Genomic DNA, 16,485 nt, shown 5'->3' with positions numbered 1-16,485 from the left:
GCCCAGGGCTAGCGTGGACTGGTCCCACCTCGACAGTGGGTGTGGGACGCGGACCTGCCTGCACCAGCTTCAAATGTCTCCTACCAGCGGTAGGTTGTCAGCTGGGACTGGAGAAGGCTCACCTATAGGCACATCCGGTAACTCGAGTGACCACAGGGGTTCCACAGGGACATGAACTCACTGTCAAGGTGGAAGGATCATTAGTGTGGGCTTTTCTTACAGGGGCAGAGTGTGTGGGGACCTTGGGCGCGTCCTACCATGGAGACAGCTACGTGCACACCGAGCAGGACTGTCCTGTGCCTGCCCAGGGAGAGCTACCCCCAGCTGCAGGCCTTTGATTCCTCTGTCAATTACTCCTGATGTGGTTTAGTCACCTGTCACTCGCTTGGGTTGTGACCCTGGTTTGCCGGGAGAGTCCCTGTGTAGGCCTGCTGTCCTCACTCAGGACAACAGCACCCCCACCCAGTTACTCCTAGGTGTCCAGCTCAAACAATGTTACATGGTCACCTCGACATGGTGCACAAGCCCAGCCCCCACCACACGCACGCATGCTTGCACGCGTGCACACACACACAATGCACACACTCACATACATCATTCACACACACATTGACAACGAGACCACACAGCCACAGGCCAGGCACCGAGCCCTGTTATAAAGTGATTTTATTAAATTGATTTGGACAGACTGTAGGTCAAATAATATTTTCTGAAAACAATTATGGACTTTAAAGCTCGACATAAAATTAGTAGCTTCAAAAGTGTTAGTCATATTCCCAGCAACAGCATGATAAAATAATTAACTATGTAGAAATATAGAACTCTAGGACTAGCTGGAAACGCGGAAATCGGGGAGCCTAATGTCCTCGTCTGGGGAAAACGAGACTCCAGGGTTAGGTGGTTTGCCCAAGCTCGCACACCTAATAGTCATAAAGCTAGAAATCAAACCAACTTCTCCTAAAACTAAAACTATTGATGTCTCAACTGGCTCTCTACCAACTAAAAGTCCAGGCATCTCTAGCGCCTGCACTACTGTGACATGAGATAAGACACTACAGTAAATCGTGGTCAGGAACCGGCCTGGAAGGGGCTCTGCCCAGCTGCGCCAGCCCCTCCCTGTGAAGAGGAGGGAGCGAGCGAGACAGACTCACCGAGGCCCGCTCACGGTGCCTGGAGTCCACCCAGACTGTGACCGGGGAACCCCGGGTCCCGTCCTGTTTCACGGCCCGCCCACAAATTCATGTGCTCCTTTTAAATCTCCCTCGTGCACGGAGGTCTCAGTTACACAAAACCCCCTCCCAGTCAAACAGGAGAAATTCAGATACAAGAACTCAAGCTTTCTGTCAGCATGTCGGTGACTGTTTTGGGGGTTGGCTTCCCAACCTCTGTGACAGCTGACGGGCACCATGTGGGGATATGGTCACCCGTCTCGGAGCTTCAAAGATCCTTAACTCCCCAAGATTCCTGAGCAAAAGGACTACATGTGGGAATCACCGCCAACGGGAATGAGAAGAGAAACAGTTAAAGGTCGGCTGCTTGTTCTTGTCACTGGGGACTTTTGGTCTTCTAAACATTCCTTGAGTTCCTCCACATGAGTGTTAATATCTAGCCAAAACATAAAATAAAAAAAGGCCTATAACCGTCAGACACTGAGCAGCTCAGTGTCTGCCCGCTGGCCGCTCACTACGCTCCAGCGCCCACGCCTCTGCCCAGACACCCACGGGTCTGCCCACTCCGCCAGCCAGAGCTGGACCCCGCTCTCCGCTCAGCCACCCCTCAGAAAGGCCTTGCCCAACAGCTACCTAAGGATGCCCCGCCCCCGCCCCCACCCCTCTAAGTCACCACCCTAGTTTATTTTCTTCGTAGCACTTAATCACTATCTCAAACTACATTATTTATTTGTTTACTTGTCGCCTGTCTCCTCCACCAGAAGTAAACTCCGTGAGTAGGGGCCTGGTCTGTCTTCCTCAGTGGTATTCCCAGCACCCAGCCCCGTGCCTAGCACACAGGAGGTGTTTAATAAATACTTGTTAAGTGAACGAATGAATGAAGGGTAATTAGCACACATCCCCACTTACAGGGAACTGACAGGCAGCCCTCCTCGGGGGGCTGCCCAGCCTCCTACTCCTCACCGCGCAGAATCAAAGAAGGAATGAGACCATCATTAGCGGCGCCTCCTCCTGCCACCACTCCTCCCACTGGCTCCCCTGGCCAGACTGAGCTCCCTCCACATCACAAAGGAGCCAAGAGCAGAAAGTTCCAACTTTACTTGCTCCTGCCTCCCTATTTACATTCAGCTATTTCCAAAAAAATTCAAGTTAAAAATGTGTGATGGGGGCACTAAAATATATCTAACAGAAATGCGGTGATTAGCAGAATCCCAAAAATTAAAAAAAAAAAAAAAAAGTTCGAGGGCACATCCGTCTGCCAATGATTCTGATCCTGACTGGCTGACTGAGTAAAACTAAAATGAGACTGGACGCCATCTAGGAAGAGGGGGTGTCTATGGGTAGAGTACTTTGAGGACACACAGGAACGTGGGTTCAGAAACAATGGGGTCTATGGAGAGGCAGGGGTGAATTGAGGGGAGCCTCAGAGATGTCAAAGCACTGACTTGGGGGGACTGTCCATTTCAAATGCATTAACCAATATGCCTGAATTGAGAGAAGGGGTTGTGAGCTCTCCATGGAGGGATGGGGAGGAGGGCTGGGCTAACTCACTGTTGGGTGAAGCGTCAACAGAAGGTGACGCAGGAGGCTGGGTGACAGCCGTGGTTCCCTGTGCAGTATTCACTACGGAGGCATCGGGCTGGAACCTCAAGAAATGCACCCACGTTTCGTGGGTGGGAAACGCTGGGACCCCGCGGCCCATCTGGGGCAGACACCCGGAGGGATTCCAGAGTCAAAGTCCAATTGTGGAACACACTGGCATGGATCAAAAAATCAGCCTCACACTCGCCTCTTCAAAAAGAATGTTCTGCTGGGGCTGGGGCTTCCTGTAACAATTCTCGGGTCAATGCAGGTGTCTGTAGGGTTTCCTTCCTAGTGGCACTTATGGGTTTAGGATTTCTAACTTAACAAGCGCTCTATAGAACTGGTATTTTGAGGTGATTCCTCTCCTTTGTGTGCACCCGCTGGTGGATGCAGAGGCTGGTGCTCTGGCTGAAGGCCTTCCCGCACTCATCACACTTGAAGGGCTTCTCCCCGGTGTGCACTCTCTGGTGGATGCACAGGCTGGAGCTCTGGCTGAAGGCCTTCCCGCACCCACAGCACCTGTAGGGCTTCTCCCCGGTGTGCACCCGCTGGTGGATGCAGAGGCTGGAGCTCTGGCTGAAAGCCTTCCCGCACTCGTAGCACTTGTAGGGCTTCTCCCCCGTGTGCACCCGTTGGTGCATGCAGAGGCTGGACGTATGCCGGAAGGCCTTGCCACACTCCTCACACTTGAAGGGCTTCTCGCCCGTGTGCACTCTCTGATGCATGCAGAGGTTCGAGCTGTTACTGAAGCCCCGCCCGCACTCACTGCAGACATAGGGCTTCTCCCCTGTGTGAACTCTCATGTGGATCTGGAGATGGGAGCTCCAATTGAATGCTTTGCCACACTCATAGCATTTATAGGGCTTCTCCACGGTGTGGATTTTCTTATGCCTGTTAAGCTTCGTTGTGGTGCTAAAATCCTTACCGCAGTCATCGCACTTATAGACCTTCTCTCCAGTGTGGTCTCGCCAGTGAACGTGGAGCTCCGATATGTGAAAGAAACCCTTGTCACACTTGTCACACTTGTGGGGCTTCTCAGCAGTGTGGATTTTCTGATGCATGAAAAGGTCTGCTCTCTCAGAGAAAAACTCCCTACACATGGGGCACTTGTAGATCATGTTTCCTATTTGGTATAGTGACTTAAAAGAGGAAATCTTGACAACTCCAGGTATAGGCGAGAGGTCACCAAGTCCCCTACTTTGCCATGTCAGCAGCTTATCTCAGGCTCACTCTACTTGGGAGGCTCAGGGTCAGCCTAAGCTTTGCCCTGCCTGTCTTCCTGTGGAAGGCTTCCTCCTGCATAGTGTCCCTCACTCAGGGTGACTTACTGGTTATAAAGTGACATTCACTTCCACGTGAAGCCCGGACTCATCAACACAGAACTTCCTGTCAGGTCCTGAGTTGTCCACATTCCAGGGGCTCCCAAGGCAAACCTTAGCAATTTTGAGTCCCTGGCAGCCACCTCGTGTAAAATGGGCTCTCGTGTCTCACTGTTAGACAGAGAGCCACACAGTGTCCCCTGCAGTAGAGGCTGAGACAGTGCGTGCTGGTCTCGGTCCCCTGCAGGATCCCCTGAAGAGTCAGTCTGATGTCCTGCCTCCTGCACATCAGACGGGAGCCTCCCAAGAAGAGGTTCCTCGGGCCCCAGGTGTGCGGCTCCTCCCTTCTGAGGCTCCCTGCACAGGTACCACTCCAGTCTCCTGTGACAGAAACAGAAATAAAGTCAGTGAAAAGGCTTTCTGTCCAGAACACTGCCGATGATTCCATAATTAACTGGATAGAAATGTGAGAGCAGTAACACAGACCTTTTCTGGTCTTGAGAAATGAGCCCTTATCTTCCATAGAGAGGTGTCCTTGGTATGCAGGTCTGAAGAGAATTTGCAGATATCATGCTCCTGGTCACAGCCCACGTGCAAATCCAATACAACCACTCACTGCAATTATCTGAGCAACATCTAGGGGGTGCTACTAAGAAAGGAGCGTCCTCAGAAGACCCACAGTGAGCACGGAAGCAGCTGTCCTACATACAGGACCGAGGAGGACAACGGCCTCCCCTGTGAACTCTGGGACGGACAATGCTGCTGCTGCTGCCGGAGCTCACACACCCTATCTGAGCAGCCTCGCAGTCTAAAAGAACAACAAACATACATGGTGCTGTATTAGATGGTGCTCCCTTGCTTAACTGTCCTCAGTGGTTTCCAAAAACTCAAAGTCCTGCCACACACAACCCCCCCCCCCCCCCCCGCTGTGCTTTTTCCGTTCTGTGCCTGCCTTGGGGCCTCTGCACAGGCTCTTTCCTGTGCCTGAAATGCTCCTTCCCCACCTGTGCCGCTCGGAGTGTCAGCAGCCCCTCCTGTACCTACAGAAGGCCCCTGGCTAAGACTCTACTTTAATCTTAGTAGAGCCCTTCAAAGCAGGCAGGACTTGTAATTATCTCATGTTCCTTGGTTTTTGATCTGTGTCCTGTACCAGGACATCAATGTCACCAGAGACCCTCTGTGTGCTGCTCCGTCACAGTCAGTGAAGGGAGGTGTTTGATTATGACCTGTCAGATGTGTTCGGGAAGGGTGTCCTGATGCCCTCTCTGCCCCCCAGACAGAACCTGCTGCAACTGCCTGCATGAGGCTGTGAGACACGAGTCACTCCAACATGCCTTCTGTATGTTACTCTCTGTTACACAGCTGACCAAAAAATAGGACTCTGTTTGGGAACCAAGGTGTGCCAGTATTCCACGGATTTCTTGTTGAAATGACCCTATGACTGCAAACCAGTAACTTAAAGTAGAAGGACCCAGTCTCCACAAGGCAGGTGCTGGAGAACACAGGCAGCAACAGGTGTGACCATGAGGGGCAGCATCCCACAGGGGCCTCAGGAGGAGCACAGGGGCCCTCAGTGCTGGCAGGATGGGAAGAGCCGGAGGATGCCAACCACTGGACATGGAGGCGGAGGCTGGGGACTGAGACTGAAGTCCCTCAGCAGAGGATGGGCACAGAATCCAGGCCCATCACCCTGACTCAGCAGGAGAGAAATTCTGAAGGCATTAGCAGCCCAGAGCCCTGGCATCAGACTTGGCACACGAGGTAGAGGCTGAGCTAGACGTACCCATGACAGCACTGCAGAGCGCACAGGCCTGGACCCACCACCACTGACTGAGACGAGAAGACGGCCTAGAGCCATGGGAGTCCCACAGCAGACCCTTGTGAAGGGCGAGGCGCACAGCTGATGCAAAGGAGGCCGGCCCCAGGGTCTGGGACCATGCGACACACTGTCTTCCTGGCCTGCATGGCTCCCCTGCCTCGCCCACCATGCCCCTACTGCCTTCACTGGAGACCCTCCTGCTCTGCTCGACATCTAAATGTAGGGCTGGCTCCAGGGCTCCAACTGGCAACACCTTTTTCTATGAGTTTACAACCCCTCCAAGTAACCTCACTCAGTCACATCATGAGGTTGGCTCCCCAGCTTCATCTCAGCCCCGGAAGCTCCCCAAATAACCTTCCCAAACCCAACCCCCTCAAACTGCTCCTTCCTCACCTTCCCCATCTTGGAGCACTGACACCCACCCAGGTCAGCCCCCCCCCAACAATACATCCCCACGCTGCTCCTCAGTCTCCATCGCCACCTCGCCCACCTAGCCTACCTGGCCGGACGCAGACTCTGTCCACAGCCTCCCCATCACATCTCTCTGCTTCATTCCTGTTCCCCACCCCCTGCTTAACTCTCCCGATGCTCTTTAAACGCACACACCCTTTGGGTTGGGCAGGCGTTGTCCGCTGGCTCTACCCACTCATCTCCTACCCACTCTTGTCCACCACACACCACCTCACTCCAACCCTTCTCGTCCTCAGACCTGCCCAGCCTGTTTCCCCTTAGCACCTCCCGGGCCCACGCGTCGTCCCGTCAGAGCTGGCGTCTTCTCACACTCAGGTCTCAGCACCAGCACTGCCTCCTTAGGGAGCAGCCTCAATGAACCATGAACCACATCAGCTAGTCCTGCTCCCCTGCAGCCTCTCCTCACAGGCACCACCGACTACTGGGTCATTCTGTGCTGGTTTCCTTGTCTGCCGTCTCCCTTTCCTGGCTTCCTGCGTGTCAGCTCCTCCAGCAGCAGAAAGAGCTAAACTCCTTCATCACTCTGTCTCCAGCAGGTCATCCAACCAACATGTTTCCTGAGTGTCTAACTGTGCCAGCCACCGTGCCCGCAACAAGGAGCAGAAATACAATGGGGACCTCCCTCGTGGAATTTAGTCCAGCGGGAGGCAGACGCTCATCCAAGACATCCATGCAGAGACGTCAAACCCAAACTGCACTGAGTGTGACAAAGTCATCCTGGGTGGGGCTTGGGGCTAGGGGAGCTGCAGTGGGATGGGAGTGGGGGCTCCCCCGTCGGGAGAGTCAGGAACCACCGCGCTGCAGAGAGCTGAGCTCACGTCCACAGGAGTCTGCAGGGTAAAGGGAACAGTAGAGCACGGAGCACGGAAAGCTCACGGCTGGGTCTCAGACTATGCGATGGCCTCGCTCTAGAACCAACCACTGTCAGGCCGTGGCGTCACATCCCCGGTGAGTTCAGTTATCTGAAAAGGCTACTAAGCCCCTTTCCCACGGCATTATCTGGGTGAAGCCGCTGTCTTCCCAACTTCCACCAAAACAGCCCACTGCAGAGCTGGGTGCACAGCAGGCGAGTCTCTTCGCAGCCTTACATGATTAAAGACAGGTGCCAACGTGTAAGTACTGCCCTCTTCCTACTAAGTATTTCTTGTTTTACAGACTGTCAGAGAGCATACTCATAAGCCCTCCCACAGAACTGACCCTCGAGTACCGGGGTGGGACTCCCTGGAGAGGAGTGTTCAAGTGCCCACAGGCCTGAGGCACGGCGGAGGCTCAACAAGCGCACGTCTCCCCACTGCCCTTGTTGCAATTAGCGCAGGACACCAGCCTCTCCGCCAAGGGCTTCACAAGCAGAGGCTCCCAGACCCATGGCCCCACCTCCCTGGAGTTAGGCTCCTCCCATGCAGTGTTCAGCTCCAGGTCTGTCTCCTGCACCCCTGCTTCTACTGGGCAGTTTTCCCTCCTGACCAACCCTCTGTCCCCATGAGGGATTTAAAACACATGGGACATTAGTGACACTTCCCCACAGTCTGGGCTCCACAGCTTTCCTTCCTGCCCTTCGATGCTGGGCACAGAGAACCTGAGTCGTGGGACAGAAAGTGCCCCACTCCAAGGACAACCCCACATGAATTCCACCCGCAGGCCTAGCTTATCTTATCGGGCTGGTGAATGTGTAACATATACATGCATTAACCTCACAGTAATGTAGGGGGCAGAGCACTGAACTGCAGTCCCGGTCCTAAGGTCAGTTCCTGACCTGATACCACCCAGCTGTGCGACCATCGGCCGAGGTTATTCCTCTGGGACATGGAGGGTAAGGCCTATTTTCCATCCTACAGGCGCTCACTCTTGCCCTCACCATGCAGGGGGTTAAGTGACTCAGTGCTCGACTGTCCTCAAGAAGGGGGAACACTGAGGGGACCTGAGAAAAAGAGGAATCATTCAGAACACACCCAGGGTGCCCAGAGTCAGCACACTGAGCAAAGCAGAGGTGGCACTGTCCTCTGTCTGCAGGACCTGCCTCTCCTGCCCCTTCCCTCTGCCTGACACTGCTGGTCTGTCTTCCTCAGGGACAGCCTTTCCAGCCAGGCCTGGGAGCCCTGCTCTGGGTGGGGCAGAGTGTGAGCGCCAGTGACCATCCTCTCAGAGGAGGAGATTCAATCATTAAACATGCCTCCTTCCTCCCACCGCTGGGCACAGTAAGACCCAAAGGGACAAAGTCCATGTTCAGGCCCAGAGGAGAAAGGAACAGACACCGGGAAGCTCGTGCCATCCTTGGGAGAAGCAGAAGTCTGGAGATCACATGAGGCTGCCTGGCTCACTAAGGAAGGAAAGGCAGGCTGGGCCTGGGAGACAGTGACAGAAACACAAAGTGGGCCTCAGCAGGACTGTCCCCAGTGACACCGGGAGTGGGAGTGTCCCAGAGCAAGCAGGTCAGAAAGTCTGGGATTTGGGATTCTGGCTAGTTTTAACTGCACTAAAAGTATATTCACATTATTGCGAAAAAAGGCTCTAGAGCTTTTTCCTCTTGCGGAATGGAAACACTGTACCACTGACTGCCTCCCCTCCCTGTCCCACAGAGCCTGGTAACCACCCTCAGCTTACTGTTCCTATGATCTGACTACTTTAAACATCCCAGACTCTAGCTGTCTCCATACCTAACTCACATGTAACTCGTACTGTTCAGCAAACCAAAACGCACACAGGCAGGGGAGGGATCTTGGGGCCAACTCACCTAGGAAGCTCCAAGTACAGAGGCCATGTGCTTCTCAGAGCCAAAGAACCACAGGAGACGTGGAAGTCCTAAGACCGTAAGACTGGCAATCAGAGTTCAGGACTGGCATGGATAGAAACTCATCACTACCGCCTCAAAGAGGGCCTGGGGTGGGAGACCACAAACATGCTCAGTGGGTGATGGGCATTATTTCTGGGAATGTACGCCCTTAAAGACAAATCAAATCTGGCCAGCAGTCTCAGGAAACACCCTCATTTCTAGAACTCTAGGTGGAAACATGAACAGGACTGAGCTAGAAATGGAAAACACAGGAGCACCTGGCTATTACCTGGGCCTATGCATCCAACTCCCGCTGTGGCCACAATAAGCCCGGCGAGGTCATGTGGAGGATTCCTTCCCCTGTATAAGCGATAACCTTGAGATTGAGACCAAAGCAAACACTGGCAGGAACAACTTGGAATCCATAAAATACTAGGCCTGCACCTCAAATCCTATCGCCCATAAGGCTGGCTGGCTAAGGGCACTGAGTTAGCGAGAGAGGAGGGAGGGACACTTGCCACTCGAGGACAACTCACCTCAGTGCCTGCACCTCTTCCCACAGGGTAAGTGGCTAAGGACACAGGACCCTTCTCTCTCTTGCTTCCTAGCTAAGAGTGGAAATAGCATAAAACTCTATCAGGTACGTAGACCATGGGGGCCCAGACTGTGTGTTCAACTGGAGTACTTCAGATTTCAGCAATGACCAAGGACAGATGAGTAACCACCTGTCCTGTGGAAGATGTGGGTTGTCTCCTTCAGTTCTGTGCAAAAGGGAAAATTCATAAAAAATGATCACTAATCCAAAGGCCCAAAGAAAACAAGGGGAAACGCTTGTGCAGGAAACACAGTGGCTCTGGGAATCCAGTCTGTACATGGCCAATGGAAAACGAGACCCCCCAGGTTGGGGACTTCCAAGGACCCGTATCCAGGGAGAAGGTTGCTGTCAAGGTTTTGGGAGAAAACAGCAAGAACTTACGGAGAGAGGAAAAACTCAGCTAGAAAAGGTCTGATATCTCAGTGTAGAGAATAGCGTGTGTGTGGGGAGCAGGACGGCGGGTCCAGAACCCGGTTCCGGAGCAGAAGCCAAGGCAGCAGAGGAAACGGGCAGGTGGAGTGGAGCTGCACTAACCCAAGGTGCCCGTGAGTACTGAAGCCCAAACTGCAGGGCAGCAAAGAAGTTCCTGCTGCCTTCAGATTCAAGGAAGGCCATCAGGGTCCAGGGAGCTCAAAGCCAGAGAGGTGAGAGCATGAGGAAAACAGTGAGGTAGGAAGCTGTCCCTGCTCCCAGATGGCACCCACACCAGCTCAGCCACCTAGTCCAGGTTCTTGCCTCTGTTAAGAAAATGTTCTGCAGGAGTCTCGTTTCACTGCCCGCAATGCCTGCAGAGGGCACTCAAACACTGCTCAGATGCCCTCGTGGACATTCACGCCAAGGTGTCTGAACATGAACCTCAGCGGGCGAGTGGCGTGACGATTAGTCCAGCCTGCCTTCTGCAGGTTCCCTGTCTCTGACTGTGAGCTGGGGCCTCTACCACAGCCCTAAGTTACTGAGTACTGGTTAACTGAGAAAACTGACTTCCATCTGCTAGCTGAGGCCGAGTACTTGGAATCAGTGAAATATTCTTAAATACTACATGCTTGAACTGTGCATCTAAAAATAACTGAAAGCTAGAGGGACCTAACAGGGTTTAGTGTACAGAAGAGCAAGCTAATTTTATGAATTGTTTTATCATTTCCCTAAGAGGCAGACCAATGGTTGGGACAGAGGTCTGCTCTGGCTACAAGGGCTCCCTCCTAGGCCCTGTCAGGAGACCATGGAAGGCACTGCAAATAAGATAGGGAAATGGACGACTATTTCATGAGCCTGACTTGCAGGGGTTTGAAAAATGAATGAGCTCCGGAGCAGCCTCACTGGCTTCCTATGATGTATCAGGTGACACAGTGACAGCGCACGTTCCAGCTGGGATGAAGATGCAGACACACTGTTGTGCTGGGCAGAACGTAAATTACTGCTTTTTAAAATGGAACTCTGCTTGCTTCTGACATGATGCCAAAGCTGATTTTCATTTTTTTAAAAAACCTCTCTTCCAGGAACAAATGAACATCCACCAAAAGCCACACTAGGAAATACCAAGGCCCATGTTTAAGTTTCTGCATTTATCCCACAGGTACAAAATTAGAAATGAGAACCATTCTTATTCTGCGTGTTGCTAGGAAGCTATTTTCCTCCAAATATGGGAAGCAACAAAGTTCATTCAAACTTACTCCAAATGCTCCACTCAAAAAACGTTCCAATGGCAGTTTTTAGCATACAGTTTAGCGCATGCTTTATATGACAGAGCAGATCTATTTTTAAAAGTGCGCATGCCTATTCACCATGCAGCTAACATATGTCCTAGATACAATGTGCTTTTTAAACTCAATGTTCCATTATAAATGTAACACATATAATCTTGGAAGATGCAAAAAAAGCAAAATTTTTAAGTCACCCAACATTCCACCTCCCAATGTACACAATTTTTAAGGTTTTCATCTGGTTTCTTCCAGACAGTTTTCCATTGTAGGTTTTTGTGGACGGTGGTTGGGATGTTTAAGAGTTTTAATCGCATCAGGTATGTAATTTTGTGTCCTGGTTTCATTCCACTTAACACCATCGTAAACATTTTAATACATTTTCGTCATAAACATTTTAATGGCCATGCATCATTGAGTGGATGAATCATAACTCAGTCACTCTGCGAGCGCACCCTTAAAAGTAACTACCACATGTGTCTTTTGTGGGTGAAGCTTCTCTGCTTAAAAATGCTCCTTTGATGGTCCTAGATGGTTCTGCATCAAAGAATGTGAACATTTCTAAGGCCCTTGATACATACAGCCAATGTAACAGGAGTGTGGCATTTTTACCATGTCCTCATAAGTACTAGGTACTCTCATTTTTTAGTCTAAATTGATGAGTGAGAAACTATAGCATCTTTATTACAAAAGTAAATACTATAAAAACAACAACTAAAACAATGAAAAAGTATGTGAAATAAAAAATCAGTCTCTCCGGGGGAGGGCGGAAGGGTCAATGGGCGGGGAACGGGGACATCTGTAAAAAAAAAAAAGAGAGGAAAAAAAGTCTCCCTTAGGACTTTCCCCTCAGTAGTCACAATGTTCCTTCTACAACTTTTTCTATTTTTATGCAGGACATACACAATTTTTGGTATGGTACAAAAAAATTAAAACTTGCTTTTTTGGCTCAGTAACATATCTAGACCTATCCATCCAGGCCATGTCAGAGCCTATTTTTTATTTTCCATTTTAGTTTCTGCCAGCTAGTTTCTGGTATTCAAAAGCTATGGATTCTACATATGCACTGTTACCTAGTCACTTCCTCAGTGTTTCTGTCCGTTTCTCAGTTACTCTCATTTTTGTAGCCAATAGCATCTACAAAAGATTTCCTGCCTTTCATTTTATATCCTCACCTTGCTCTTGTTTCATATATTACTGTTTTGACAAAACTTATAAAAACGGCCCGGCCAGTGTGGCTCAGTGGCTGAGCATCGACCTATGATCCAGGAGATCTGGGTTCGATTCCCAGTGAGGGCCCATGCCCGGGTTTCAGGCTCCATCTCCAGTAGGGGGCGTGCAGGAGGCAGCCAATCAATGACTCTCTCATCAATGATGTTTCTCTCTCTCTCCCCCCCCTCTCTGAAATCAATAAAGATATCTTTAAAAAAAACCCAAACATATAAAAACCATGTTAAATAACTTCCAAAATTTTGACTCATATTTTTTAAAGTATAGTGTGGGCAATTAGTTTAATATTTACGTGTACTTTTTGCATTAAAAAAGTGCCTTTTCATTCTACTTATAAAAAAATGAGGACTTAAAAAAAAAAAGTGTCTATTTTGACCTTAGTTTAGATGGCAGTTTGAGTTCAATGTGAACTCCAAGGGAGAGACGGCCTCTCATCTAAACCAACCTCTGAAACGGCCTATGTGGTCTCCCCCACTTCCCACCCCCCACATTCTGCGTGCAGCAGCTGGAATGGTTGTTTAAAAATGCAAATCTGATTATGTCATTCTTCTGCTTAAAACCCACTCCTTGCGATGGTTTCCCACTTCACTCAGGATAAAGTAAAACATCCCGAACCTACCCTACAAGACCCTACATGACCAAGAGGCCCCTGCCTGGCCACACTTCCCCTCGCCCACAACAACCTACCCAAGAGTCCGTCTCTGTTCCTGGAACAGGCAAAGCATTTTCCCCGCCAGGGCCTTCCCACACGCCATTCCCTGCCTGGACGATCACCCCCCACCTCACTCTACACTAACCCTGCTCTCCCTTCAGATCTCAGCTGAGACCTGACTTTTGTTTAAAAAAACAAAAAAAATGTCCTGGGCCCTCTCTCCACAATCTAAAAGTTGGTTCTCGTTTCATTCTTGCAGCCAGTGCTGCTGAGCTTTCACTGCTCACAGGTTTGTGGTTATACCTGTAGTCTGTGGGACTGTATTCATTCCCAGTCCCCTCCACCCCAGAGATCTTAAACTCCACGAGCACAGGGGCACGTTGATTTGCTGGCCACACTACAAGCACTCATGTGTATCTAAATGAAAGAAAAATACCTACAAAGCCCCCAATTACATCTCTTACATCTTACAATGAAATCCATCACACCATTTAATCGATATTTAAACTGCTAAACTCCAATGCTGCCTATAAATTCAGTAAGAATACATTTTACCTGAAAGACATGAACACGGACCTGTGCACTGCTGCCACAGGAAAACTCTCGTACAAATTCACATCACTTGGAAATAAGTTTTGTTTAAATATTACAATGAGTTTTGTTTCATGTCCTGTTTGATTTGCTGATACTTTATTCATAATCAACTGACATGACTTATTTTTTTATGGCATGTAAAGCACTGGGAAAAATGTGCTTTGTCAAATATCCTGTAAAAAGCCTAATGTATGAATAGCACTTAGTAAAAATTAATTATAGCAAAATCATGAGTTAAAAAGCACTCAAAGCTGGCTGTCTCTCAGTAACACACATCTAGTCTATATATGTGTATATACATGTATACAAACACACATTATGTTTCAAATAAAAAATCTGTATGGATCATGAAAGCCAGTAAAACCAACCTTTATACACCACGGTACACTCTACAAAGCACTTTTCACACACTTCATGTCACTGAACTCTGTGGGGTGAACAGAGCAGGTACGACCACCATTTATAGAAAAGAAAACTGAGGTTCAGAGTGACCAAGTGTCCTGCCCAAGGTCACAGGACTTGGAAGGGGCGGAGTCACAATGACAGCGGGGGCAGGGTGGATGGAGGCTCCCGCACTTGTTTCTTAACCAGAGAGCCTGGACCCTGAGGCCTGGTCTCTGTAATCAGCATAGTTTTGTGCTCCCTTCGCTAAAACTGCACCTCACCGGAGAACACCACCCAAAGAGCTGTTTCAAATATAAAGTGAAATCTTAAATTACCATCAATCCAGGAAATAGCTAAATGAACTATGGTCTGGTCTCAAATTATGGGACGTGAGGCAGCGGTTCTTCAAGATGAGCTAATCCACTCATCACACGCTAAACTTCAGTGCGCCACGAGTTATTAAAACAAGGGTAATGCAAGTAGATACACCCACACACGCGAGTATTTTAAAAGATCTAGAAGAATACGCACCAAACACATAATAGTTTCTATCTCTGGAGATGGGGGTTGGTAGTCAAAGACTTTAGCCATCTCAGCAATGTTTTCATTTTTACCAAGGAAATGTATTACTCACTTAAAATTAATTTTAAATATTTACAAATTATTAACCTGTGGGTAGAACGAGGCCATTTTTCTGCTCTAAAAAGCTATGCATCTCTAAAGGAAGTAGGGGCCCCAGTCTCGCGGAGGAGACAAAACAGAGAAACAAAAACAGTTCGACCCCGTTAAAACAATAAGCTGTCTAAACATCACAAAACGTTCCTTTAAAAAAAATTTTTAAAAAAAGCAGTAGCTTAGATTTTTGTTTCTCTTTTTTAGTTATCTGGTCTCCTTTGTTGCGGTTAAGACAACCAATAAGCGAGCGATCCAGGAGAGGGGCCCGGGCCGGCTCCTCCTCGGGATCCAGCGGTCGGAGCCCCGCGGGCGGTTTCACAAAGGAGCCGGGTTTCGAGGGCGAGGAGGTGACCTGGCGGGTGAACCCAGACGGGCGCACGTCCGGGAGGCGGGCGGCGGGAGGCGGGAGGGGCACTGAAGTCCCCGAGAGAGGGGGCACTGCCGGGGTGCGGGAGCGGAGAGGGAGCCCGCCTGCGCTGCCCTCGGTTTACCTGGGAGCCGATCGGCCCTGGTTATGGTCAAACAATGGAGGCGTCAGGCGGCGGCTGCGTTCCGCGCCCGGGGCGCGAGGGGCTTCTCATCACCTGCGCAGGATGCTCGCGGGGCTCCGCCGGGACGCGAGGCGCCTGGAAAACAGCAGAGCACCCCCTGCAGCGAGGCCTCGCCGCCGCGCGCCCGGCCCCGGCCCGGCCAGGCCGCGACCGCCGCTGCGGGGACCCTCCGGGGGAGGCTCCAGGGCGCGGCTGCACGGGCCCCGGGCGCCGCCGCTCTGCTCCCCCTTCCCTCGGCCACCACAACAATGGGGCCCGCCCGGGAGTCCGGCTCCCGCGGGGCCTCGCCCGGCCTCGCCCCCGCCGCTGCCCGGCCTGCGCCGCGCGCCCGCCCGGCCGCCATCTGCGGGCCTCGCTCCCCGCAACCGGCGCTGCGGGGCCCACGCGGGGCGCCGAGGCCCGAGACCCGGCCGCCCCGGAGCCGCGGGGTCTGCCCCGGGGCCGCGCGCGGCGGCTCTGACCTTCCCCGCCGGCGCCCCGGGCCCGGCCGCGGCTCGAGGCCCAGGCGCGGCGACCGGCCGTTTCTTTTCTTTAATCCCCTCACCGTCCGGCCCGCCCGCCCAAGCCGCTCGCCGGCCCCCGCCCCGCCCCCACCCGGCGCCCCGACTCGGCCGGCGAAGAAATAAAGACGAGGCCGCCCCAGAACTCACTCCAAGTGCGGGGTGCAGCGCCCGGGCCGCGGCTCCGCGCACCCACCCGCCCGCTCCTCCGGGGACGCCTCACAGGTGCGCCTCCCAGCCGCGCGCGCTCCGCTCGCCCAGGCGCCTCCGGGGGCAGCGCGCGTGCGCACGCACGAGGCCGGCGAGACCCCGGGAGCCACGGCCGCACGCATGCGCGCCGCCCGCCCGCGCCCCTGCGCGCCGCCCGCCCCGCCCCCCGCCGCCCGCGCGCCCGCCCCCCGCCCCCCGCAGGCTGGCCCCGGGTACCCCCACTTCCCCCTTCCCCACCTCCCCCCGCCCGGCCCGCGCGCGCTCC

General features: G+C 52.1%; 1 protein-coding gene across 7 annotated transcripts; it reads right to left on the bottom strand.

Moving 5' to 3' along the window:
• Positions 1-648: 648 nt before the first annotated feature.
• ZNF664 (zinc finger protein 664) lies at positions 649-16,238 on the bottom strand. Of its 7 annotated transcripts, XM_087828552.1 has the most exons (6): positions 16,161-16,238; positions 15,451-15,585; positions 9,669-9,893; positions 9,094-9,161; positions 4,559-4,880; positions 649-4,453 (listed from the first exon to the last, which is right to left on the bottom strand). In XM_087828552.1, the coding sequence occupies exon 6, from the start codon at positions 3,869-3,871 to the stop codon at positions 3,086-3,088; it is 786 nt and encodes a 261-aa protein (XP_087684678.1). In that variant the 5' UTR covers positions 3,872-4,453; positions 4,559-4,880; positions 9,094-9,161; positions 9,669-9,893; positions 15,451-15,585; positions 16,161-16,238; the 3' UTR covers positions 649-3,085. The 7 variants fall into 7 exon arrangements, with proteins under 7 accessions (XP_087684678.1, XP_087684681.1, XP_087684680.1 ...); XM_087828555.1 differs by lacking the exon at positions 4,559-4,880; XM_087828554.1 differs by lacking the exons at positions 9,094-9,161; positions 9,669-9,893 and having other exon boundaries at positions 4,559-4,620.
• Between the last annotated feature and the right edge of the window lie 247 nt (positions 16,239-16,485).

The sequence above is a fragment of the Miniopterus natalensis genome, chromosome 20, assembly GCF_054644295.1.
Source record: "Miniopterus natalensis isolate mMinNat1 chromosome 20, mMinNat1.hap1, whole genome shotgun sequence".
NCBI lineage: Eukaryota > Metazoa > Chordata > Mammalia > Chiroptera > Miniopteridae > Miniopterus > Miniopterus natalensis.
The sequence above is the reverse complement of the archived record's forward strand: the minus strand, read 5'-3'. Positions and strand labels throughout refer to the sequence as shown.